The following is a 21,905-nucleotide window of genomic DNA, read 5'->3' on the forward strand; positions in this document are numbered from 1 at the left end:
CTTTATGCACCAAGAGCTTGTAACACTCCAAAGAGAAAGGAAAAATTGAAATCGCATCATATGACCCCTTTAACACGATTTAAAAAAAAAAAACACTGGGTGGATTTTTATCATTATAGGTTGGTTGTGTACACACACTGCCAACACACATTTCAGTTCAAACAACTTGTAAAAGTGCATGTAGCATCCTATGACCCCTTTAAAACAGATGTTGTAATGACAATACATGTCCAATAGAGGTCGCTCTATGTATATATTAACTAGGCATTCTATACATTGTGCTTTCGAAGCACATTTTTCAAGCAGGTGGAGTTGTTCTGTAAGGGGAAGAAACTGGCTGCACAATGGCCATGTGTTTGCCACATGGTTTTAGAGAAAAATAAATGTCTGTCTTTGGATTTCAAATGATGAAACAGCACAAGGTCAAAAAAAAAAAAGAGACAACACTTGTGAACTGTAGCCCTGTATGTACAGGTTTTTCTTTAAAGAAGCACTCAGTATGTCACTGTGATCAATACTCTAAATCACAGGTGTCAAACTTAGTTCCTAGAGGGCCACAGCCCTGCAGAGTTTAGATTCAACCCTATACGCACCTGAGCCAGCTAATCAAGTCCATCAGGCTTATTTGAAAACTACATTTGTGTTTTGGAAAATAAACTCTGCAGGGCTGCAGCCCTCCAGGAACTAAGTTTGACACCCCTGCTCTAAACCTCATGGTGACCCCATTGAAGAATAACACAATGACCACAAAGCCAAAGTGTGTTTATGACCCTCTTGGCCCCAACTTACACCCTCCCACATGAACCAACTCAGTCACACATTAACAATATTCAGGTCTGCTTTAACTAGAAGCTGCACTAATGTAGTACTGAAAAAATACATGTATAAACACTCATGGTGTCAGAAATCAACTTTATTTATGCTACCTGGAACATTTTTTGTTCTATTTTGTGGCATAATTGGATAATCACCCTCATATACATGAATGTTAGGTTAAAAAAAAAGTTAAATCCCACATATAAATTAATAAATTAAAAATACACACAAAGTGATTTTGTCACCTTTTAGATTTTATACACGTCCAGAGCAGTTTACAACACTTCTAGCTCCATTACACGCTTTGCAGTTCCTTCCCTCATCCCTGTCAGTCAACCCCAAAATCAATCAAGATGATTGGCTAGAAAAGTCTAACAGTGAGGAGACACAAACACAGGCAGCGCTCATGCTGTGGCTGTGTCTGATTGGCTGTGACAAGTGCAGCGTGACCCCCTGTGGTGGCTGTGAGTTCCCTTATCCTGGGAGCTTGTGATGAGTTTGATCGCAACTGTCAGGATCTGACCTCTAGTATTGTTTTCTGTATTTTCCCCGTCTCTTGCTTACCGCTCTCATTCATCGTCCTTGGTCTTTCTTGCAGGGATTTTACCCCAACCGCTCCCTTTAAAAATACACAATTGCCTAAAGAACATACTTTTTCTCAGCTGATATTTTGAAAGCTTCAAAACCTAACACTGCTCAATATACCCACAGTACAAGAAGTTGTAAGACTCATTAAGAAGAGTTTAACTTCTTATGCAGTTGATCATGCATACGTTGGTCATGCATATTTGCAGCATTGACCAACAGAAAGTTGCTTGGTTAGAAAGTGACTTCTGTGTATATGTGCTTAATTCATCGCCACACTATTGACAATAAACAGTGGACCTTTTTTTGCCTGTGAAATTTCACTAATGTGACTGAAATCAACAACCCCCAGTCAGCAGCTACAACAGACTAACTCTTTCCTGTCACACACAGGGCGTTGCTTCTTGATAACACAAAGCCTACCTTGACCCCTCTGACCGTGCTGTGGTCTAGACCAGGCTTGACTAGCACTGAGTAAGATAGGATTTGTCATCTCACTAGCGAGGTTAGTGTTGTGATGAGCTGTCTGAGATCTTAGGTTCATTTATGGCTGAGGGTGAGAGTGGAGCATTCCTGTTAGAAAACACTTTTCGATTTGCTGCAATTTTTAAAGCAGCTGAATCTGTATTGTGTAACTGCGGTGTGAGACACTCCATCTAAAACTTAAAAAAAAAATACAAATAAATAAAAGTGTTGAAATATTTGTACTTCAAAAAAGTTATTTGTCACTCCACTATTTAAAATGAACTACATAATACAAAAAGCTTTTAAAAAAAGTCACCAAAAAGAAACAACAACTTAAAGGACAGTGACCATGTCAGAGGACACACTTTCTAAGACAGAATTATGTCATTTCAAACTTGTATTACTTTCCTTTTTTTCATAGAGCTCAAGTGGAGATTTTTTGTGAAGATATTTTTGATGCAAATACAATAAACAAACTGAAGCTTAACCTAAAAAAACCCTAAAAAAACTAAACTAAACCTTTCATATGATGTGCACTTGGTGTTGACTTAAATTTGACATCTGCACAATGTCTGATTCCTGAATGAATCATTCTTTTAAGCCAAATCTTTTTAATGTATCAGTTTATGAATCGCTTTAATGAATCTAGTTTTTTTTTTTTAACTAAGTTTCCTTTTGGTGCTTTAAATGTATTGCAAAAGAAAACCAGTCTTCAGAATATTTCCTTGTGTGTTCTACAGATAAAAGAAGTCATAGGTCAAAGAAACATGAGGATGAGTAAATGATGACATTTCACTCTTGCTTTAACGTGAAAGACCCAGGTTTTCAGTTCTTCAAAAATTAGTTCTTCAAAAACACAGCTATGAATAATTACCAGAGAAACAGTATGCTTCAAACATAAGTTAAATCATCATTTTCTCTGGTGTGCCAAAAGAGACATTGTGAAATATGCATTAGAGAGATTTATGTGTGGGTTTAAGGTATGTCGTAGTGAAACTGTTATTTTCAGTTTCAGACAGCACACATCTGGAGGGGACAGGAAGGAGAGAAGATAAAGACCACTGTTGTTTTGTGGAGCAGCGAGCACGATAGGGATCGCTGACTACCTCTTTCACTTCTGATAAGGAACTCACTTCAGTTTATGTTTCCGTATTCCACAGGACAGTCAACATCAATAATTTAACAAACATTAAAACACATAGCCTATGTTGCTTCTACATCCCGTTCTCTCTTGTAATAAGCTTTTTTAATTTGCTCATTTCCAATCTGTTGTTTTACCATGAGGGTTAGCCGCAGATTCTCTTCATTGTTATGGCTGTTTAGAAAGAATAGAGAAGGGGTCTGTAGTACATTTGGAGTGTTGGTTCAACATTTTCTAAACCCTGACAGTTTCTTATCATTACAATTCCTATCTGAATTCCTATCTCATAATCATAGGCGGAGTTTCACTTTTATGTGTGTGTGTGGGGGGGCCCACTGGCAGACGAGACACGAGCACTTACAAAGAGTAAGTACAAAGAGTAAAAAAAACAAAAACACCTCTTTACCGAATTGCGTAGATGACCACTATCTTTCTTTCATCTCTTCTGATAAATTTTCAGTCAAATCGTTTTCTGTGTGCTAGATCAGAGCTAGAGTCCTGCATTTCAGCCCGGGCCCCATGGGCCCCGACTTTTTTACGCCCCTCAGGTGGGGCTTCGGGACAAGTTTCACGTCATAGTTCAGACGCGGCCTGTTTTAGGCTTCTCCTTATCTTTATATTTTAGACATCCATCAATTAGCGATTAAAAAATTGCCGCGCTGGTGGAAACAACAGGAGTGTTTTATTTAACACAAATAAAAGTAGACTCTTTACAGTTACGAATGATGTTACTCTTACCTTTATGAGCAAAAATGACGGTGTATCCACTGAAAAATTGCAAGCAATCGCGCTGGCATCTCTATGTCCTGCAAAGCGCGCTTCAGCTTCCACTCTCCGCACAAACTATTGGATATAGCGCACATTTATCTAGATTTAATGTTTAAACATTGTTATATGCTTGAACTGTTTTATATCTATAGATTTTATTTTAGTCAAGCCGTGATGATTTGAGAAGGCTAAATTGATCAAACACAGGCTCACTGTCTGCGGCTGGCCGCTTGGTCGTTACTTTAAAAAAAACAAAAACTTATATTTAACGAACAAAAAATGCTCCAAACGTTTTTCTAAATGAACTTAATAAGCACGCAGCCGGTGCAGGGCTCTAATCAGAGCAAGTTTCTTATTCTCCTCACAACTGAGAAACTTATTTTTGATGTAGCCGAACCAACGGGCAGCGTGAGTGCAAGCTGCTGTGGTCTGAAAAAGGTTGGATATTTGTCCTTCCGTAGCCTAGGCTACTTCATCTTTAAATTTCTCAAGAGTGATCGGCGATGCGATCGCACATTTCACAAGATCCACTTCAGCTGTCACAAGCTGCGTACATGCTTAGTAGAGGACTGATGCAGTTTTCCTCACAACTGAATACTGCGTCACACGCCACACTCGAGGCCAACGCTTCAGCAGTGACTCAGTGCACCACGCCTATGCTCATAATGTAATTCACACCTCAGCTGTAATCACAACAGATCTGCAAAACAGTTGTTTTCAAACAGGTTTCTCAAACTATTGGTTAGAAAGGCAGATAGCCTCGCCCCAAACTCAGTGTTGATTGTGTCAATATTGCTCTTTTAGACTGGTTGTAATGCTTAGAGTAATGTTTTGACACTGCCAAAGCTTCATTGAAAAACTGGACAAGTAGCCTGTCTCCCTAGCTCAGTAGGGATAAGACACAATTGCACAAAACAGCTTCAAAATGTATTCATGAAAGAAAAAGTAAAAAAGGATGAAGATTGAGTGAAAGAAAGAAAGAGAGAGTGAGTAAGTGAAAGAAAATAAAAACAATTAATGGTCTGTTTGTCATGGGTGGAGGCTTACCTGTCCTGTTTGTCCAGCTGCTTTGCCTTTAAACAAATTAGACCTACCCATGTTGAAACAAAAATACTATTGCGTTTTAAAGGGATTGTCTCCAAACCAAACTAAATTCTCTGTCAAATTGGGTAAATCTTAACGACTTTTCTCACTTCTTTCTTTTTAAATTTACATATTTTAAGTATTTACATGCTAATGACTTTGTGTTAAAACAAAGGGGGGGTTTGCTTCTATCACTTCTGAAACATTTAGGCTAGTGATGGGAAGTCCGGTTCTTTTCCGCGAACCGGTTCTTTCAGACAGTTCGTTTCAATGAACCGGTTAAAAAAATAGGTTCTTTTACGCCCTAATGTAATGACGTCATTCGCGATGACGTAATGATATCAAGTCTATCGTCCCAGGCCTGGATGAAAATACACATTCAAATATATAAAGTCAGTAATCATAACTTCAGTCGACTCAAGAACGAGAACCGCTCCAGCAGTGGGCGTGTACGTTCATTATACGGCTTGCTGCAGAGATGCTGCTCTGCTCGTGTTCATCTCTTCACAGCAGTTCAGTCAGTGTACTGTTTGAGTAAATTAATTACTCCGGGATATTGGTTTATTTCGAATCAGAGGGAGTGTCAGCCACGTTTAAAAAGTGAATAACTTAAGTAATTTGTGGATTAATGCTTACACTTTTCAACGATTCAGTCCGATTTGGTGAACTGGTTCAACCGGTTCACTAAGAAGAACCGGTTAAATCGAACGATTCGTTCGCGAACCGGACATCACTAATTTAGGCTATTTCTCTTCAAGCGCCAATATACTTTGTTTACACAACTATTTTTATTATAAAAAGCAGTTTGCCCTAGATTGGCTTAACTGTCTCCCAGAATAGTACGGAAAGCTCTAATCATGTGTTGATGTGTGGCTGAATGTGAACAGCTTGGTCGCAAACAGTGGACTAAATTGATATTTACAAACTACAGGGTCGCCTTGCTTTTGTTTAGCAAACATGGAACCAAATCGCGGTCTTAAAGTATACAAAACCACACAATCGCTACAATAGACTGCAGAAGAACCAATTCAAATTGCCCCGCCATTTTAGGCGGTGAAAAACAAGCCCCTTCCCTGAAGCTTTTTCTGGCGCCTTATCAACACGCGTTCAACTCGCGGCGCCCGTCCGCCATTTCAGTGTCACTAACCTCGCATTGTTTGATATTGGAGCCAATCGTGACGTTATTTAAACACTTTAACCATAAGCGTTATGTGTGGTTGACAATAAAAAACAACGCAATTACTCAAATGTATGTTTGATAACTGATGCTACTGATATACACAATAATCCAAAATTTACGAATGTAAATCCATTCAATTATTTAACTACCGTTTACCAACATTTGTGTCTGTCACGTGGCTTTCGTTTGTGATAAGTCTGTGCATCACTTCCCCTATTACTTGTATTGACAGTTAATTTAATAAGATTAAGTAAAAAGTTAATCATGTTCTGCGTTAAAAAGGTTGTCCAAATGAACATGCTACCCAAACACTCAAAAAGTACCCAAAAAGTAGCTACTTGTATAACTTTGTTACATTTATTTATTTATTTTTATTATTTCACGTATAATTTAATCGAAATGTTAAAAATAGGGTTTATGTGTTTTTAACAGAAAACAATGTATTTAATTTAAATTGATATTTTTAAACTGTGCATGAAAAAAATCGCGATTTCCCGTTCTTGGCTTCAGAGTCATCGCTAATGGTTACGAATTAAACAACTGGCCACACGGTAGGTCAGTTCAAACTTATTTCACATCTGTATCTTGACGAGAAAATACCGTTGTCACCGAAAAACAACACGCTATTTCGTACGTGAGAAATCTTAGCTAGCTAATGCAGTGTAGGACCTCCTACTTTGGATTGTACAGGCCAATCCTTGTAGCACAATGCATATATTGGGGGAAGGAAGGCACTGGGGTAGATTGGGGATTACATTGTAGACTGGGGAGTAGCGAGTCTCGGGACCAAGGTACAAATAAGGTAGGACATATTTGATGTTTTTAAAAGCACGTTTCGATTTGTCATATTTTGTGAAGAGTTACGATTATACGGAAACAGAAATCATTCTTATGTTTCACGGTCCCATAGTTTCTCTGTATCTGAGCGACCATTACAGCTACACAAAGACATACTAACAAAGGCAACCGGTCTTAATAAAATGAGAACACGGTTAAGGTTTATAAATGGAAAGGGGTTTACTAAATTGTCGTTATTAGCAAACATGTTTTGTACTGCATGTTAGCCGATTACATCTGGGTTAGAGGACTTGCGAAGTTAAAATCACGCAAATTAAATAACATTTCAGTTTCGTTAGCCTTAATCCAATTGTTTTGAAAAGGTCCAAAAAGACGGTAAGGGTCACTGACAAGATTATAAAATAATCGCATGCTATACAATTAGATTATGTCACCCCACCAATAAATCAACTGCTACATATCTAAATGCATGCCACCGGGTTGTTTCTTATACGTGTTTATTTTGTTACTTTCATTAGATTTCGTGCGCTCATTGTTTGAGATCCATGGTGTATCAAGCTGTTGTCACCGGTTAAACCTGTAGAAGTGAAAGCTACATTTAAGCGTGCAGTATTCGCGGCAAAAATTACCCCGCGAGATTTTCGTGTACTGGGGAGGAGTTGTTTCAATCTGCACACTGACGCAAGAGAGAGGCTGTAGTCTTTTTAGTTTTGAGGAAGTCCAACAATGAACCAGATTAGGCTCAGTAGACTTCAGAATACAAAATATTTATTAAACATTATGCCTTTTAGATTAACCTCAAAACGTATCTCACATGCAACATGATATAATTCATATGCTTCTGAGATTAACTTCACATTATACATCTTGTACATATCTAAGAGTAACTTAAATTACTTCAATTAAAACTAAAAGAGTAACATAAACAGTATGTAGCATAGTATATATAATGTCACATAAATATACGTATGTGTGCATAGTTCCCTAGTAACTGGTCTACTGTTGTTGTTTTTTTCCCCAAATGTGCAATGTAATTACCTTTGTTTGTGATTTATTGCTTCTAATTGCTGTTTCAAATGCATTGTTATTTTGCTTATGAAAGCATAAGATGGCTATGAATGTTAGTCTGGACCCCAATAACCCTGATGACAAGTGCAGTCGCTATGAAGTTTTGTCCTGGATCAATGAAACATTACAGACTAATTTTACTCAAGTGGAGCAATGTCGTTCAGGTACTGTTGAAAATTTTTTTTGTTACTATCTACACATTGCCAACAGCTTTAAACTGAATTTACACAATTCTTTCTTTTTTTTCTTTTTTTTTTTTATAGGTGCATGTTTTTGCCAGTTTATGGACTTGCTCTTCCCAGGGTCCATCGACATGAGCAAAGTAAAGTTTGAGTCCCAAAAGAGGTCTGATTTTAAACAGAACTACAGTCTTCTGCAGACAGCTTTCCGAAAATCAGGCATAAAACAGGTCAGATTAACCTGAATCTATTCTTTTAATCTCATGAATCCTCTTGCATATAAAAATATAAATGTTGAAGTTGATATGTGTAAGTTTGGTTATATTTCTTAGGATGTTGTTATTCTGTTTAGTCCAACAAGTGCTACAGAAACTACACTCTAGATATTTAAATGTGAATTTTGTATAATTTGAGATGTTTATGTCAACTCTTCACAGTACTTTTTTTCTTCCCAATTTTGATGCCTCTTTCAGCCAGTCCCTGTGAAGCAGCTTCTCACAGGAAAGTTTAGACCCAATTTCACCTTTCTGAAATGGTTCAGGAAATTTTTCTTTGCCAATGAGAGACAAAGGAGAGAGTACAAACCAGTTGAAGCTCGTAATGGTCAGGATATTGTACAGGTAGATGAACCTGTTAAGTCTCCAAGATCCTGGAAAAATCCACGTGAATCTGGTGAGCCTCCATTATTGTCCATTCAGTTTTTATTTTTATTTTTTTAGTATGGTGAATTTGACTGTTTTATTTGATTAATTTTTCCCACAATAAGGGAAAATGTTCAAATATGCCCCAATACGTCATAGGGATATAACGATTACCGGTTTGATGATAAATCATGATAAAATTCCCCACGGTTAGTATTACCGTTTCATCTTTTAATTATCATTAAAACCGTATTAGATTACCGCGATTTGAACAACTCGCGATAAATAAATACTGTCCAGCATAAAGCACAGTTTTCAGTAACAGTCTCACGTGCGCACAGCACGCAAAGTAGTTTCGTTTTGAGTGAAAACGGCGGAAAAGCTGGGAGATTTTAAAAGAGTGCTAAGGGAATTATACAAATGAATATATGAATGAATTAATTATATGAATGTACCTCTGAAGGTTCTGACTGTCTTCAGAAACGATTCCATGGCATTTTGTTTTCATCTTCGCTCCATGTAATACCTAAACGAAGTGTTCTTAATCGCAATACTGCTTTGTCCACGGAGGTTACGGGAAACGGCTCTAATTCAGTTTTTCCATAAGCGCCACCTAGTGTCAGCGAGTGGATTTACAGAGACTTGTATTTACATTCAGCCTGCGTGCAGTTTCTGTCTCGCCAAAAACGGACTGAATTTGCATGCCCTGCTGTAATGAAAAACAAGCTTATGTGGATTCTACACCTTTTAAATAATTCAGATAAGTTATCTAAAATGATTTATGGAGCAGATAAAATACATAAAATCATTTATTAATCAATTATCATTTTGACTTATATCTTTTCTTTATTTAAAGGCTGAAATGTGAGGTTTACCTTTTTATGATACTTTTTCAAAGCTTTATTTGAACATTTACATTAGATATTTCAACATGCTATTAAACTGTTGTCAGTCAAGTTGTCATTTAAAATCTGAACATCATTGGTAATGTTATTGTTTTAGTGATTATGCAAACAAAAAGTCATTTTATTTGTTGTTTGTTTATTTTTAAATATAAAACTTGAAGTGATTTATGTGTCGGTACTTTTTTAACATCTCCAGCACATTTTAACAATACCGAGATAATACTGATAACCGTGATCATTTTGGTCACTATAATAGTGATAAGAAATGTTCATACCGTTACATCCCTAATACATCAATAGTACTGGGAAATCAGTTCATCATTGAAATAAATATAATATTCCATCACAACACTAATGTAACTTGTTTTCCATTTTATACAGGCAGAGTAAGAGACGAGTCTGACAAAGACTTGGAATTGAATGGAAGGAGACAACCTGTGACTTACGATTCTAAATGGGAAAGAACCTACAAGTGGATCAGAGCCAGCCATATGGGAGACAACTGTGCTTACTGCACTTTGTGTGACTACAATATCATTCTACACGCAGGTTTTTTCGATCTGAAGCGACACCAACAAACTCAGAAGCATATGAAGCGGGAGATGGGAGGATTAAATTCATCTGGCAGAAAAAAGATTGAAACCTCTATTTCCTGTAGTGAAACCATGCTTCTTTTCATTCAAAACCATTGCCTCTCCAGTTTACCCTCAAGGATCAACAAGGTCTCCCAACGTACTGCAAGCTACATCCTCGGCCTGAATTATCCAAATGATATTGCTTCTGCTTGTAAGATGAATCCCTACTGTATATATATATATGGGCAGGTGCTGCTTGATGCAGAAAGCAGAGAAAGGACCTCCTGCCATGTGGTGCTAGTGGGCTTTTTTGAGGAAAAGCGAGCAAGATATTGTATCCGTCTCCTTGATGTCTTTCAGGCTGAAGATGGTAGCTCTGTATCTGGATGTTTACTCAATGTCCTTCAAAAGTTTGAGCTTCCTGCTGGCAACATGGTAGCTTTCTACGTTAATGACCAGGAACAGACCTCAGGAAGTGTTGTGTCGCAGATTCAGGAGCTCAACCCACAGGTGATTGATCTCGGAGGACTTTACAGCGTACCTAACTCTGCCTACAGTGCTGGCCTACAAGCTCACTCCAGTCAGGTTCAGAAACTTATTGCCAGCATCTATGAACACTTCTCAACTTGTTCCACCAGCAACGACAACCTCAAGATGCTGTTTGCGGGCATTGAAGGATTAAAAGACACCAGCGCTCCCCTCTCACACAGTTGTGAGGAGTTTTGTGTGCTCGTTCAAAGGATGCTTGAAATGTGGAGTGATTTGGTATCATACTTCACTTCCTGCAATGAAAATAATGATAAAGCTAAGCAAATTTGTTCGCAGTTGGAGAATCCTAAAGTTAGGATCACCTTGATGTTTCTGGATCATGCTCTTGGACCACTCCGTGCCTTCGAGCAGCACCTGCAACAAAGCAAAGGCTCAGTTCGTGCCGATCTTGTCCAGATCCTTCGAGAAGCAAGTGGACTCCTACGTTCGTATGCCTCCAGCTTTCTTCACCCTCAAGCGGTCATACGCTACCTGAAGGAACGAGACCCAGCCATCCTGGAGAACTCAACATTCTGCCTTCCTGCTACTGAGCTCAGTTTGGGTGGTGTGGTAGAAGACTTCATCTCTGCCAGAGAAGAAGAGCTAGCAGATTCCATTAATGTGTTTCATGATGAGTGTTTAGCTTTCTACAAAACTCTTACGACCTCCATCGCTGACAGTCTACCTCTGAGCGATAGTGTCCTGAGGGGCATTTCACAGCTCCTCAGCCCAGCAGGAAGATTGAAGGTCACAGGAAAGAGTATAGTTGACCTTGCTGTACAATTTGGCATCTGCTCCAAACCTGAGGATTCTGCTAAGCTCACGGATGAGTTCTTCGAGTACCAGCTTGTGGAGGATGAAGAAGACACACCTTCAACCCTTCCTCTGGAGCGATACTGGTGTAATGTGCTCAAGACTTTTCCACCAGAATCCATCTTCAAGAGACTTGTCCTCTGTTTTTTGATTTTGCCCTGTCCATCTCTTGAAGCAGAAAAGATCTTTGCACAGGTATAAAGTACATGCTATCTATCTATCATTCTATCTTATTTAATATTGTCATGTTTAAAATGGGTTTACTTGCTCGCAGGCTGTTGAAAATGGAGATGTTGCTCATTGGCATGATAGTTCAGAGGAAAGTGACACAGATTTGACAAAAGAGCTGGATTCCAATGATGACTCTTCTCTAGACCACACTGAAGTCAAGATTTCACCTATCAGAAATGGGCAAATGAAAAAAAACAGAGGTAGCACATCAGGTAAGTTATCCTAAAGGCCTGCTTGCTTTTTTTTTTTTATTGAAAATGGCAGCAGCAATCACTGGTAAAATATTTGCACCAAAATGATTCACATTGACAATGACATATATCCTCAGCCTCCAACAATAGCAAACCTGAAAAAAAACATCAACCTACACAGCAGAAAATGCTCACAGACCCTCTAATAAACATGTAACTTGTGGAATTTAGGGCGCACAGGTTTTTTATTTGTCCATCTGAACACCAAATTGTGCTTTCAAGGAAAGGGCTGCTACGATGAGCACTTGTGAGGAAGAACTAAAAACTTTGACTAATTATTGGGCTTTGCAAGGTTAATTACATTCAGTTTCAAAGATATTCAAAGGAAAATGTTTGGATCAGATCAGATCATGTCAGAGCAGGCTGACAATGGCTTTCCCTTTTTTCATTGTGAGAAGCAGCTCATTGGTCACTACCAAGACCATAAGAGGCTTCAATATTTTCATAATTTCTGGGTGTATTGATGATTTGATATATTGCTTATGCAAAGTGCCTATGTGGGTGGTTCTTTGCCAGAAAAAGCTGTAAAGTGATACCGACTGCCAGATGTCTAGCTCTGCAAGACTAATATCTGGATTAAAGCGCATGAAGATGTAGAAACATCTTCTTCTGGCTTGCATGTTATTAACATGGGTGCTAAAGGGTTCTCCTCATAATACTATATTACTTTCCCAATTAATTGTCATGGATTAATTTAATTAAAGTGCTGTCATGTACTTTACATAGTAAGAACAATAAAATGATCAAATTGTAATCTATATTCATTTTTTTGGATAGCTGTATAGTGCAGATTAAGTTCTATCCAGTCGGATCCAGCAGAGGCTGGTTAGATTGATGTAAACAATGTGCTGTTTTCCAGAGATGGTTCAACACTCAGACACAGTGAAGCCGTGTGTGGTGCGACTGGAGAAGATCACCAGTCAGAGAGGTGTGAATGAAATGCTTAAAATGGGTTTAAGAGGTTCTAGAGCAGCTTCAGAATAATGCTTTATGATCTCAGTCGCTTCTGGTGGCAAATGTCTGTTGGTCTGAACTTTCTTCCTTTGCTTCCACCCTAAATGCTCAAGAAAGTTGATCCATTGCATTAAAAATTACTAATGTAAATGCTCTGTTTGTCTGGGCTCAAAGTAATGTTAAATGTTGCTATCTGTGCTCTGTTTATACACCTCAAAATAGATAAATTCATATTTGATTGTTCAATTTAGCTATTTAAAACATGTTATTTTTCTACAGAAATGGATTTAAGGAGAGATGGAGCCGATGATGATATCTGGACTAGTAGTACGATACACGAGGTAATAAAAGCTGGAAAACAACTGTGGCCAAGAAAAAAAAAATTCAATGTTTTTAGATTTGTTTTTAACCAAGGAAGTCATTCCTGTTTGTCAATAGATAGTTTTATTGAGAAAATGCCAATAAAAATGCTTATATACTAATACAACCATATATATATTTCAGTGTATTCAGTGTTTAATTTAAAGGGGTCATAAGACGTTGCTAAAAAGAACATTATTTTGTGTATTTGGTGTAATGCACTGCGTTTATGCGGTTTAAGGTTAAAAAAACACATTATTTTCCACATAATGTACATTATTGTTTGTCCTCTATGCCCCGCCTTGAAGCGCGTCGATTTTTACAAATCTCATTGGTCTGAAAAGCGAGGTGTGCTCTGATTGGCCAGCTATCCAGTGCGTTATGATTGGCCGAATACCTCAAGCGAGTGACGGAAATGTTACACCCCTTACCATATTGTGATGCTGTGTCCCGGCGCGACGAGACAAAACCAGTAAAACCCATTATAAATGAGGCATTTGTTGCATTCAGTGGGGACATAATTACGGATTATAATGACTTACACAACACGTAAAAAGACAGTATATCGCGCCGCGTAAACCTAAAACCATGTCTGCATTTGTGATCGGAGAAACGACAAACAACAAGCGCTACTCTACACTGCTCAAAACTCGCGTTTGAATCGTCAGTGGCAAATTCTTTAAATATGAAAACATACTTACAGGCTGTGAGTCAGAAGCGCCAGACTGTCCTTGCAAAGTTGGAATTGCCCCACTTTATAGAAACAGACACCGGCACTGTAGGCTATACTCTCCCAGTAAACAGTCCTCGTCCTCCATAAAATGCGCTGCACACATCTGAATATTTGGGTTGAACTGTTCCGGATCAGTGTTGTAAATACAACTTAACCACTGATTTCTAGTTGTGTCCTCTTTTGGAAGGCCAAACAAAGTAGTTTCTCTTTCACAACGAAACACACAGCGTCTCCACGACATGGCGTTGTCATTGATGACATGCAGCAACAAAACTACAGCGAGAATCAAAGTTACACCTTCTTTCTTTGCGTGAACATTTGGGCGGCGTTATGCAAATCTTCCCACATCGTGACGTGGGGGCGTGTTAAAACGAGCAGTTTTAGGTAGGCGTAGTTGACTCTTAACTTTTATAAAGAATATCTCTTTGGATTTGAGACTTTAGTCTTTGCAACTTTACAGATCTTCTTTATGCACCAAGAGCTTGTAACACTCCAAAGAGAAAGGAAAAATTGAAATCGCATCATATGACCCCCTTAATAAATATATATATATATCATTCTAATATGCTGATTTAGTGCTAAAGAAACATTTCTTATTATTATTATTAATAGTGAAAAACGGTTGTGCTGCTCTATATTTTTGTGATACAATTTTTTTCAGGATTCTTTGATAGAAAGCCTAAAATAACATAACTTATTTCAAATAGAAATCTTTTGTAACAATTCTTCATTTTTGGTCTATTTGATGTGCCCTTGCTGAATAAAAGTAACAAATGGTTATTGGCAATACTTATAATCTGGCCTGGTCAACATATCAGTCTAACTAATTATAAGGTCAGGATTTTGGCAATGAATACTTTTGCTGAAAACTATTTCACATTGTATTGAGATGATGATGCAAACTAAGGCTGATTAGATCAAATAGTTATCACAGGAAAAAAATCACTGACACATACACACAGAGACAAACCAACCATATCATCACACTAACCTCTCTTGATTTAACATCTTTCTTTCCTTTTCTACATATCTGCAATTTGGCACCCTGATACTGATTACTTCAATGTAGGAGTCATGTGACCTGAGTGACTGCGTACGTGTGTAATTTGTGTGCATATGTATGGGTCTATAGGGCTCCGTTAGGGGAATTTATGGTTGGGAGAGCAGCTTACGGCAGAAACCACAGGAACGTACAGTCTTTCAGGCTGGTACAGGCACCTGGAGCAAACCGGTGAACCCAGACAAGGACAGCAAACCAGAGGTGGTATGTACCTGCCCAGGTCAAGATTCAGTGCTCTGTCTGGCTTATCGCAGGTGTAGAGGGTCTGCCTCAGTTTTGTCCTTTTCACGCTCTCTGTATTACATTGAGCTGTTTTCATAAGCGATGGATGCCGCTTTATGAATGTGTGCATGAGTCCTGTGGTTTCTTTTCCGGATGGTAGATTACTCTTTAGAGTCTTCATTTTCATCTGATGTTCCACCTGTAGCTATGTGTCCATGTCTGTTTTTCCTCTGTAATTGCATTGCTAACGTTCTGCATCTGCTTCTCCATGGTGTTTTTTTTTATTATGCTGCTTTAGAGCAATATGTATTGTGATAAGTGCTTTACAAATAAATAAAGATTTATTGTTTGCCGTGTCATGCATGTTGTACTGATACACTAACATACATGATAAAAATGCTTGTGTAAAAAAATAAATAAATAATACACCTTTTTGTGGTAATATTTACAAATGATTAAAGTTAGTCACTTTAAGCTTCAACAAGACTTTCTCAGTAGTTAGCATTGTGAAAGCTAGCAAAGACAGATCAGCAGGAGACTTCATTAAAATTGGGTTTTATGTGTGTGTGCTTCCCACATGAAATGTTTACTGTTTAATTCAAAAGCATTCACTTTAGATTTTGTATTCTTTCTTTGTGTATGTTTGTTTCTCACTAATGTAGGTTAAGAACAATGCTCGTTCATCTGCATCAAATTCGACACCAAGCCCCAGATCTGGAAAGCGAGAACAAGCGTACCACGTAAGTCTTGGAGGTTTCTAAACCTCTTTAATCTCACTGCAAACCTGACCGTTTGTGTATGTTTGTTTGTTTCTCACTAATCTAGGACATCCAAGACATCCATGTTATGAATGTAGCAGTTAGTATTGACTGCCTGTCTCTCTCTGCAGGATGGAAAAGGTTATGCCATTGGAGAGCTTGTGTGGGGAAAAGTAAAGGGCTTCTCTTGGTGGCCTGGACTGGTGGTGGTGTGGAAGGGCAGGGCGCTTCCTGTGTCTATGAGGCGCGTGGAGTGGTTTGGAGATGGCATGTTTTCAGAGGTTAGGAGTTTTTACTTGCTTTCTTTGTCCTGATTCTCATCTGAGAGATACTTTCCCCCTTATTCTTCAAAGGACCCGTTTCATGTTAAAGCATGTTTCTCTTGTTGATCTTAGATTCATACAGAGGGACTGATGCCCTTCGCTGCGTTTGCAAAGTGCTTTTGTAGTAAATCCTATGAAGGTCTGCCTACCTACAGGAATGCCATCTACCAAATCCTAGAGGTACAGTGGATAAGATACTTGACCGTTCTTATGAAAACTAGGGTTGGGAATCAAGGACCAGTTCTTATTTTATTCTTATTTTAATATTGCATTATATTGTTGTGTCATTGTGTAGTTGGCAGCAGAGCGTTGTGGGAAGAATTTCCCTCCTTTGGAGAAGAAAGGGGAAGAGGCAAAAGCCATGCTGGATTGGGCATTTGGAGGCTTCCAGCCCATGGGTCCTGATGGATTTTTGCCTCCTGTGGGTATGTCAAAAAACTAAAAAATATCTGTAATTTAAAAAAACGGTGAATGACAGCAATTTTGAAGTTCATAATAACAGAGAGTACCAGAGTGACTCCACATTGATCCGGAAATTAGGTCTATACACAGACATGTCAAAAATAGCAAAAGCTCTTTAATAAATAAAATCTTGATCTGGACTGATTAACAACAGTGCCCTCTGCTTTTCCATTTCACAGACAGCTCTACTAGTAAAACTGAGTCGGATTCTTCAGTGTGTGATTATCAGCCTCCAGCCAAGAGGAAGTATGTCAACAAGAACAGACAGTCAGCTCAGGATTACACCAGAGGTGAGATACATTAATCTGCGTAAAGGCCAGAGATTTGCCATAATGATCATAAAACACTGAACTGTAGATTATTGTTTTAGGTTTTTACATATTTTTTGTAAGAAAACATACCCCTATGTTTTGTTGTCCTCTTTTCAGATCAAATGGTCTATGAGGTAACCGTTAAAGGCAGAAACATTGAAGGTAAGTCACTTAAAATTCATAATTTGAGCTTAATGAAATTATTGTAGGGCTTAACAATAATTGAAATTCCTGTTTTTTTCCCTGCTGGGCCAATCAGAAAACCTGAAGATATTAGGAAATGTTAAAATTGTGGCCTGAAAGTCCCAGACTGGAAAAATTAAGGAAATTTATAAAAGGTCATAGTAAAATTGTGGAAATATGGTTATGCTTGGCTCTGAAATATTTAAATAATTTTTAAATAAAATGATAATGTAGAAAAAAAAAATAGGAAAGGGCATGTAGATTCATTGTCACCACATGAAATCACACCTTTCATTCGATCATTTTACTTTTAGCAACTTATTTTTGCCTTAAGGACATTCTCATTGCTCAGTCATGTATTTTAATTAATTACAAGGTAATTATTCTCTTTCCCCAGATTTCTGCCTGTCCTGTGGAACTGCCAACATTGAAATTGTCCATCCTCTTTTTGTGGGAAGCCTTTGTTCTAAGTGCAAGGTGTGAATTGATTCTTGTGTCTTAAATCATAAAATTAATATGCTACTTACTATTTGGTGGCCAGAGTGTAATTGTTTTTAATGTGCATGTTTTGTATTTGTGTAGGAGAACTTTACAGAAACACTGTACAGGTATGATGATGATGGCTATCAGTCATACTGCACCGTGTGCTGCGCCGGACAAGAGGTCATTCTCTGTGGAAATGCCAGCTGCTGCAGGTTTGAACTCAAACTTATGCAAACTTAAACCTTAATGTGATTTTAACTATCATAACAGGTTGTTTTACAGTCTTTCTTTTTTCCCACTGTTTAGGTGTTTCTGTAAAGACTGTTTGAATATGCTGGTGGGACCAGCGACGTTTGATAAGCTGAAGGAGGTTGACCCATGGAGCTGTTACATTTGCCTGCCCTCTAAGTGCTACGGCGTGCTCAAGCTCAGGCCTGACTGGAGTGTTCGTGTCCAGGAGTATTTCGCCAATAACAGTGCCTTTGAATTTGTGAGTGTCATTCTTATACTCCTTGTGTTAGATATCTACCTGGTCATATTCAGATTTTTTTTAAATATACACTACCATTTAAAAGTTTGGGTTTTTATGGGACTTTTTTTTTTAAATTTATGAAAGACGACTCTTCTGCTGATCAAGTCTGCATTTATTTACTTATAAATACAATAAAAACAATATTATTGTTAAGTAATGCTATTGCATTTTTAAATAACCGTTTTATGTTTGGATATATTTCTGTTTTAATATTGAATGTATTCGGTTTGTATTCCTTTGTCAAAGCTGTATTTTCATCAGCAATTACTCCAGTTAGCTGTGTCACATAATGCTTCAAAAATCATTATAAGATGCTGATTACGCAAGTATCGAAAAACCAGAGTGATGTTTTAATATGAAGAACACTGTCCTTATTTTAGGAGCCACACCGAGTGTATCCTTCTATTCCAGCTCATAAGCGTCGTCCAATCAGAGTCCTCTCCCTGTTTGATGGGATTGCAACAGGTATGCTCATTTGTTTTGATTGAATATTACGGGAATATTTCCAACACCCCCCCCAAATTTTTTTCTTTTTATGTTTCATGATGTCAGGAATCAGGATAGTTTTCAATAATTAATTTTTGTGTTCCCCAAAATAACGTAAGTCATACAGGTGTGGAACAAGATGAGGGGGCGTAAATATTAAGAGAATTTAAATTTTTGGCAGAACTATTCATTTAAATCAGTTTGAATCAAAGGAAATACTGAAACAATGGCATTTATTATTTTTGTCTTCATTTACCTTGAAGTTTGTGCAATAGCAGTGAATTATACCAGGGTGATTTTTGTTTTTTTCCCCCATACTTCCATACATACTTTTTTTTTTTTTTTTTTTTTTTTTTTTTAGGCTATCTGGTCTTAAAAGACTTGGGCTTTAAGGTGGAGCGCTACATTGCCTCTGAGATCTGTGAAGACTCCATTGCTGTTGGGATGATCAAACATGAGGGCCAGATTGAATATGTGAAAGATGTGCGCACCATCACAAGGAAACATGTACGTATTGAGCTTTTTCGCAAGAAATATAAATTTACTTCACAGACATTCTTCAAGTAGTAAACAGATTTTAACAGTTAACTAGATTTAATGGCTAAACATTGCTATTTTATATACAGTCTTTCTCATATTTGTAAGAACCCTGTTGAAAAAAAAAAAACCCAGCATATCCTGGTTAGGTATGTTTTGAAGCATGGCTGCTGGTTTGAGCTGGTTTAAGCTGGTCCTGAGCAGGAGCAAGATATATTTATATTAACTAAATTTTACTCAGTTTTGCTATATCAGGTCTGCACTTTGCATGTAGTAATTCAGTGGGTTTGTTTAAAAAGTGGCATAATGTGGCTCTAAACAAAATTACTGACATTTTATTTTTATTTATTTATTTATTTTTTCAGAATATTTGGGTTTCCAAAGCATTACACAGATGTGAATAATATGGGGCGAGGACAGAGGCAGAAGGTGCTTGGGCGGTCCTGGAGCGTTCCCGTGATCCGACACCTCTTTGCCCCTCTGAAGGATTACTTTGCTTGCGAGTAAAGCCACCGTCTGGTCCAGGCAGCACTGGCACTGGAGGTCCAAATTAAGTCTCTCAGATAAATGAATTTGATTTATTTTTTATTTTTTTTCCCTGCAGATTCTGACCTCACAGAAAATTGTCAAATTTTAATGTTGCATTTGTTCTTAAGTTCAGAAAGCATGTTATCCTGATGATTTATCCTTGGAATGCACAGCCACTTTTGGATTGGATTTTCTTAAGTACTGTCATTTTTAACTTGTGTACTTTTAAACTGATTTTAATGCTGGAGAGAGCCACACGATACTCCACCCACTACCTCAGTGCCATTCTGTGATTTGTTCATTGTCTGGAGGAATGCCGCTTTATGCCTATTTATAATTTAATAAATGAGTTAATATTAGTTTGGTTTAGTTTATCAGTTTTAAACTTATGTCAGCTTTTTATATCACATTTTTACATTAAATCTTTTCCGTGTTTTAGGAATAAACATGTCCTGTTGTTAAATATTGCATTTCAGAATTTTTTAAATGATGGTAATGTTGTCATTCCACGGCACGTTTTATAATACAGGATGTTTGGCCATCATGACAACTGCACTAAGTCAGCATTTTTTAGGAGCATCTATTTAACTGAAATGAATGCTAATATAGATGACTTGGGTTTCAGTTAAACTGCGTTTTATTTATAGGAATACATGCAATCTTGTAGTGCTCCATGTATTTAGAAGCACAAATGTTGTCTGTGCCATTAAATTTTACTCAAAGCCTTGGGCTGATGATAGATTTGAGTTGACAGTAGCCTTCCAAAGCTTTACCATATACTTTTTTAAGTTGTAATCTTTATCATTTTTAATCAATTTGCAGAGCAACACTGCAGTTTTAAGACAATTTTTTGCCTTGAGCTAGCATTTTAGTCCACACTATCATCATTTTACAAGAAACAGGTCATCAACCCTTAGGATTAAGTATTTCGTTTTTAATTTTGCCCCATTTGTTACATGTATGCACTTCCGATTTTAAACTGTTGGCTGAAACTGGTCACTGCAGCATTAATTTGTGTTGTTTTTGGTGAGGATTTAGCATACTACAATATCTAAGTGAGGGTTAACTGAAGCCTTTTTGTAGAACATGATGCAATGTGATCAAGGGCTTAAACTGAATAAGTGCCTACAAACTGATAGGCTATTTTTTTATGTAGAAAAAATTGTGAACTGATTGTAATTGGCATGACTTCAGACTACTTTAAAGGGAATAATTTTGGCTACTTTGTCTAGTGCAAGTGTCTAAATGATATCTTACCTTTGAAATGTCTCCGATTACATTTCGTTATCAGTTGTGGTCTACTGTCAGTGTGAAATTAGGTGCTTCAGAATGTGTATAAATACTATGCGTTTTCTTTGTAGTTGTTTAGCATGTGTCTTTTTGTAGCATTATGTGGATCATGGTGATTTGTGGTTCGGACTGTCACAGGTCAAAGCTAGTGTGACCATACATCCTCTTTTTCCCGGACATATTCTGGCATGGATTTCTATCAATCGATTATATACTATACCTGCATGCTATCGGTCAGATTTCTTTTCAGTCATTACATTCAAGTATAAAAACAATAGGAAAACAAATCCATTTTAGGTCATTTAGAAATCCCATCCAGGACACGTCTGGGGGAAAAAGAGGACATGGTCACCCAAATCAAAGCTGATCTTCAGCTTTGGGTAGTTTTCTAAAACTTGATACCAACTTACTCAAACTAAGCTTGATTAAACCAGTTTTAGTGAGGCATGGGCCAGCTTGAGGAGTGTGTGTGCTTTGGTGAAATATCATTAACTGGATTACATGTCTTGATGCCTTTTGGATGTCTATGTCTTGTAGCAAAGCTTTAGAAATTCCCTGTAAGAACTGTGTTGGTGCTGTGTTACATGTGAGTTTTGTAAAATGATGGTTCATGTGTAATTTGGAGGTGCAGTATCGTGTTATAAAGAATAACTTCC

General features: G+C 37.6%; 1 protein-coding gene across 1 annotated transcript; it reads left to right on the forward strand.

Moving 5' to 3' along the window:
- The first annotated feature begins 6,771 nt into the window (after window positions 1-6,771).
- On the forward strand, window positions 6,772-20,404 carry dnmt3ba (DNA (cytosine-5-)-methyltransferase 3 beta, duplicate a). Its single transcript, XM_016459724.1, has 21 exons — window positions 6,772-6,840; window positions 7,939-8,068; window positions 8,168-8,313; window positions 8,557-8,755; window positions 10,011-11,740; window positions 11,820-11,988; window positions 12,887-12,955; window positions 13,261-13,322; window positions 15,207-15,338; window positions 16,019-16,096; window positions 16,246-16,395; window positions 16,510-16,617; window positions 16,733-16,862; window positions 17,079-17,189; window positions 17,328-17,372; window positions 17,791-17,870; window positions 17,976-18,088; window positions 18,183-18,366; window positions 18,789-18,873; window positions 19,256-19,401; window positions 20,399-20,404. The coding sequence occupies exons 2-21, from the start codon at window positions 7,945-7,947 to the stop codon at window positions 20,402-20,404; spliced, it is 3,867 nt and encodes a 1,288-aa protein (XP_016315210.1). The 5' UTR covers window positions 6,772-6,840; window positions 7,939-7,944.
- Window positions 20,405-21,905: the final 1,501 nt, after the last annotated feature.

Source organism: Sinocyclocheilus anshuiensis, unplaced genomic scaffold, assembly GCF_001515605.1.
Source record: "Sinocyclocheilus anshuiensis isolate Anshui unplaced genomic scaffold, SAMN03320099.WGS_v1.1 scaffold1024, whole genome shotgun sequence".
Lineage (NCBI taxonomy): Eukaryota > Metazoa > Chordata > Actinopteri > Cypriniformes > Cyprinidae > Sinocyclocheilus > Sinocyclocheilus anshuiensis.

Bases quoted from the DNA above. Each gene is read 5' to 3' on its own strand.
- dnmt3ba (XM_016459724.1), top strand. From the start codon at position 7,945: ATGGCTATGAATGTTAGTCTGGACCCCAATAACCCTGATGACAAGTGC. The intron at 11,989-12,886 runs GTAAGTTATCCT...GCTGTTTTCCAG, and splicing joins AAACAGAGGTAGCACATCAG to AGATGGTTCAACACTCAGAC. The intron at 13,323-15,206 runs GTAATAAAAGCT...ATGGGTCTATAG, and splicing joins CTAGTAGTACGATACACGAG to GGCTCCGTTAGGGGAATTTA.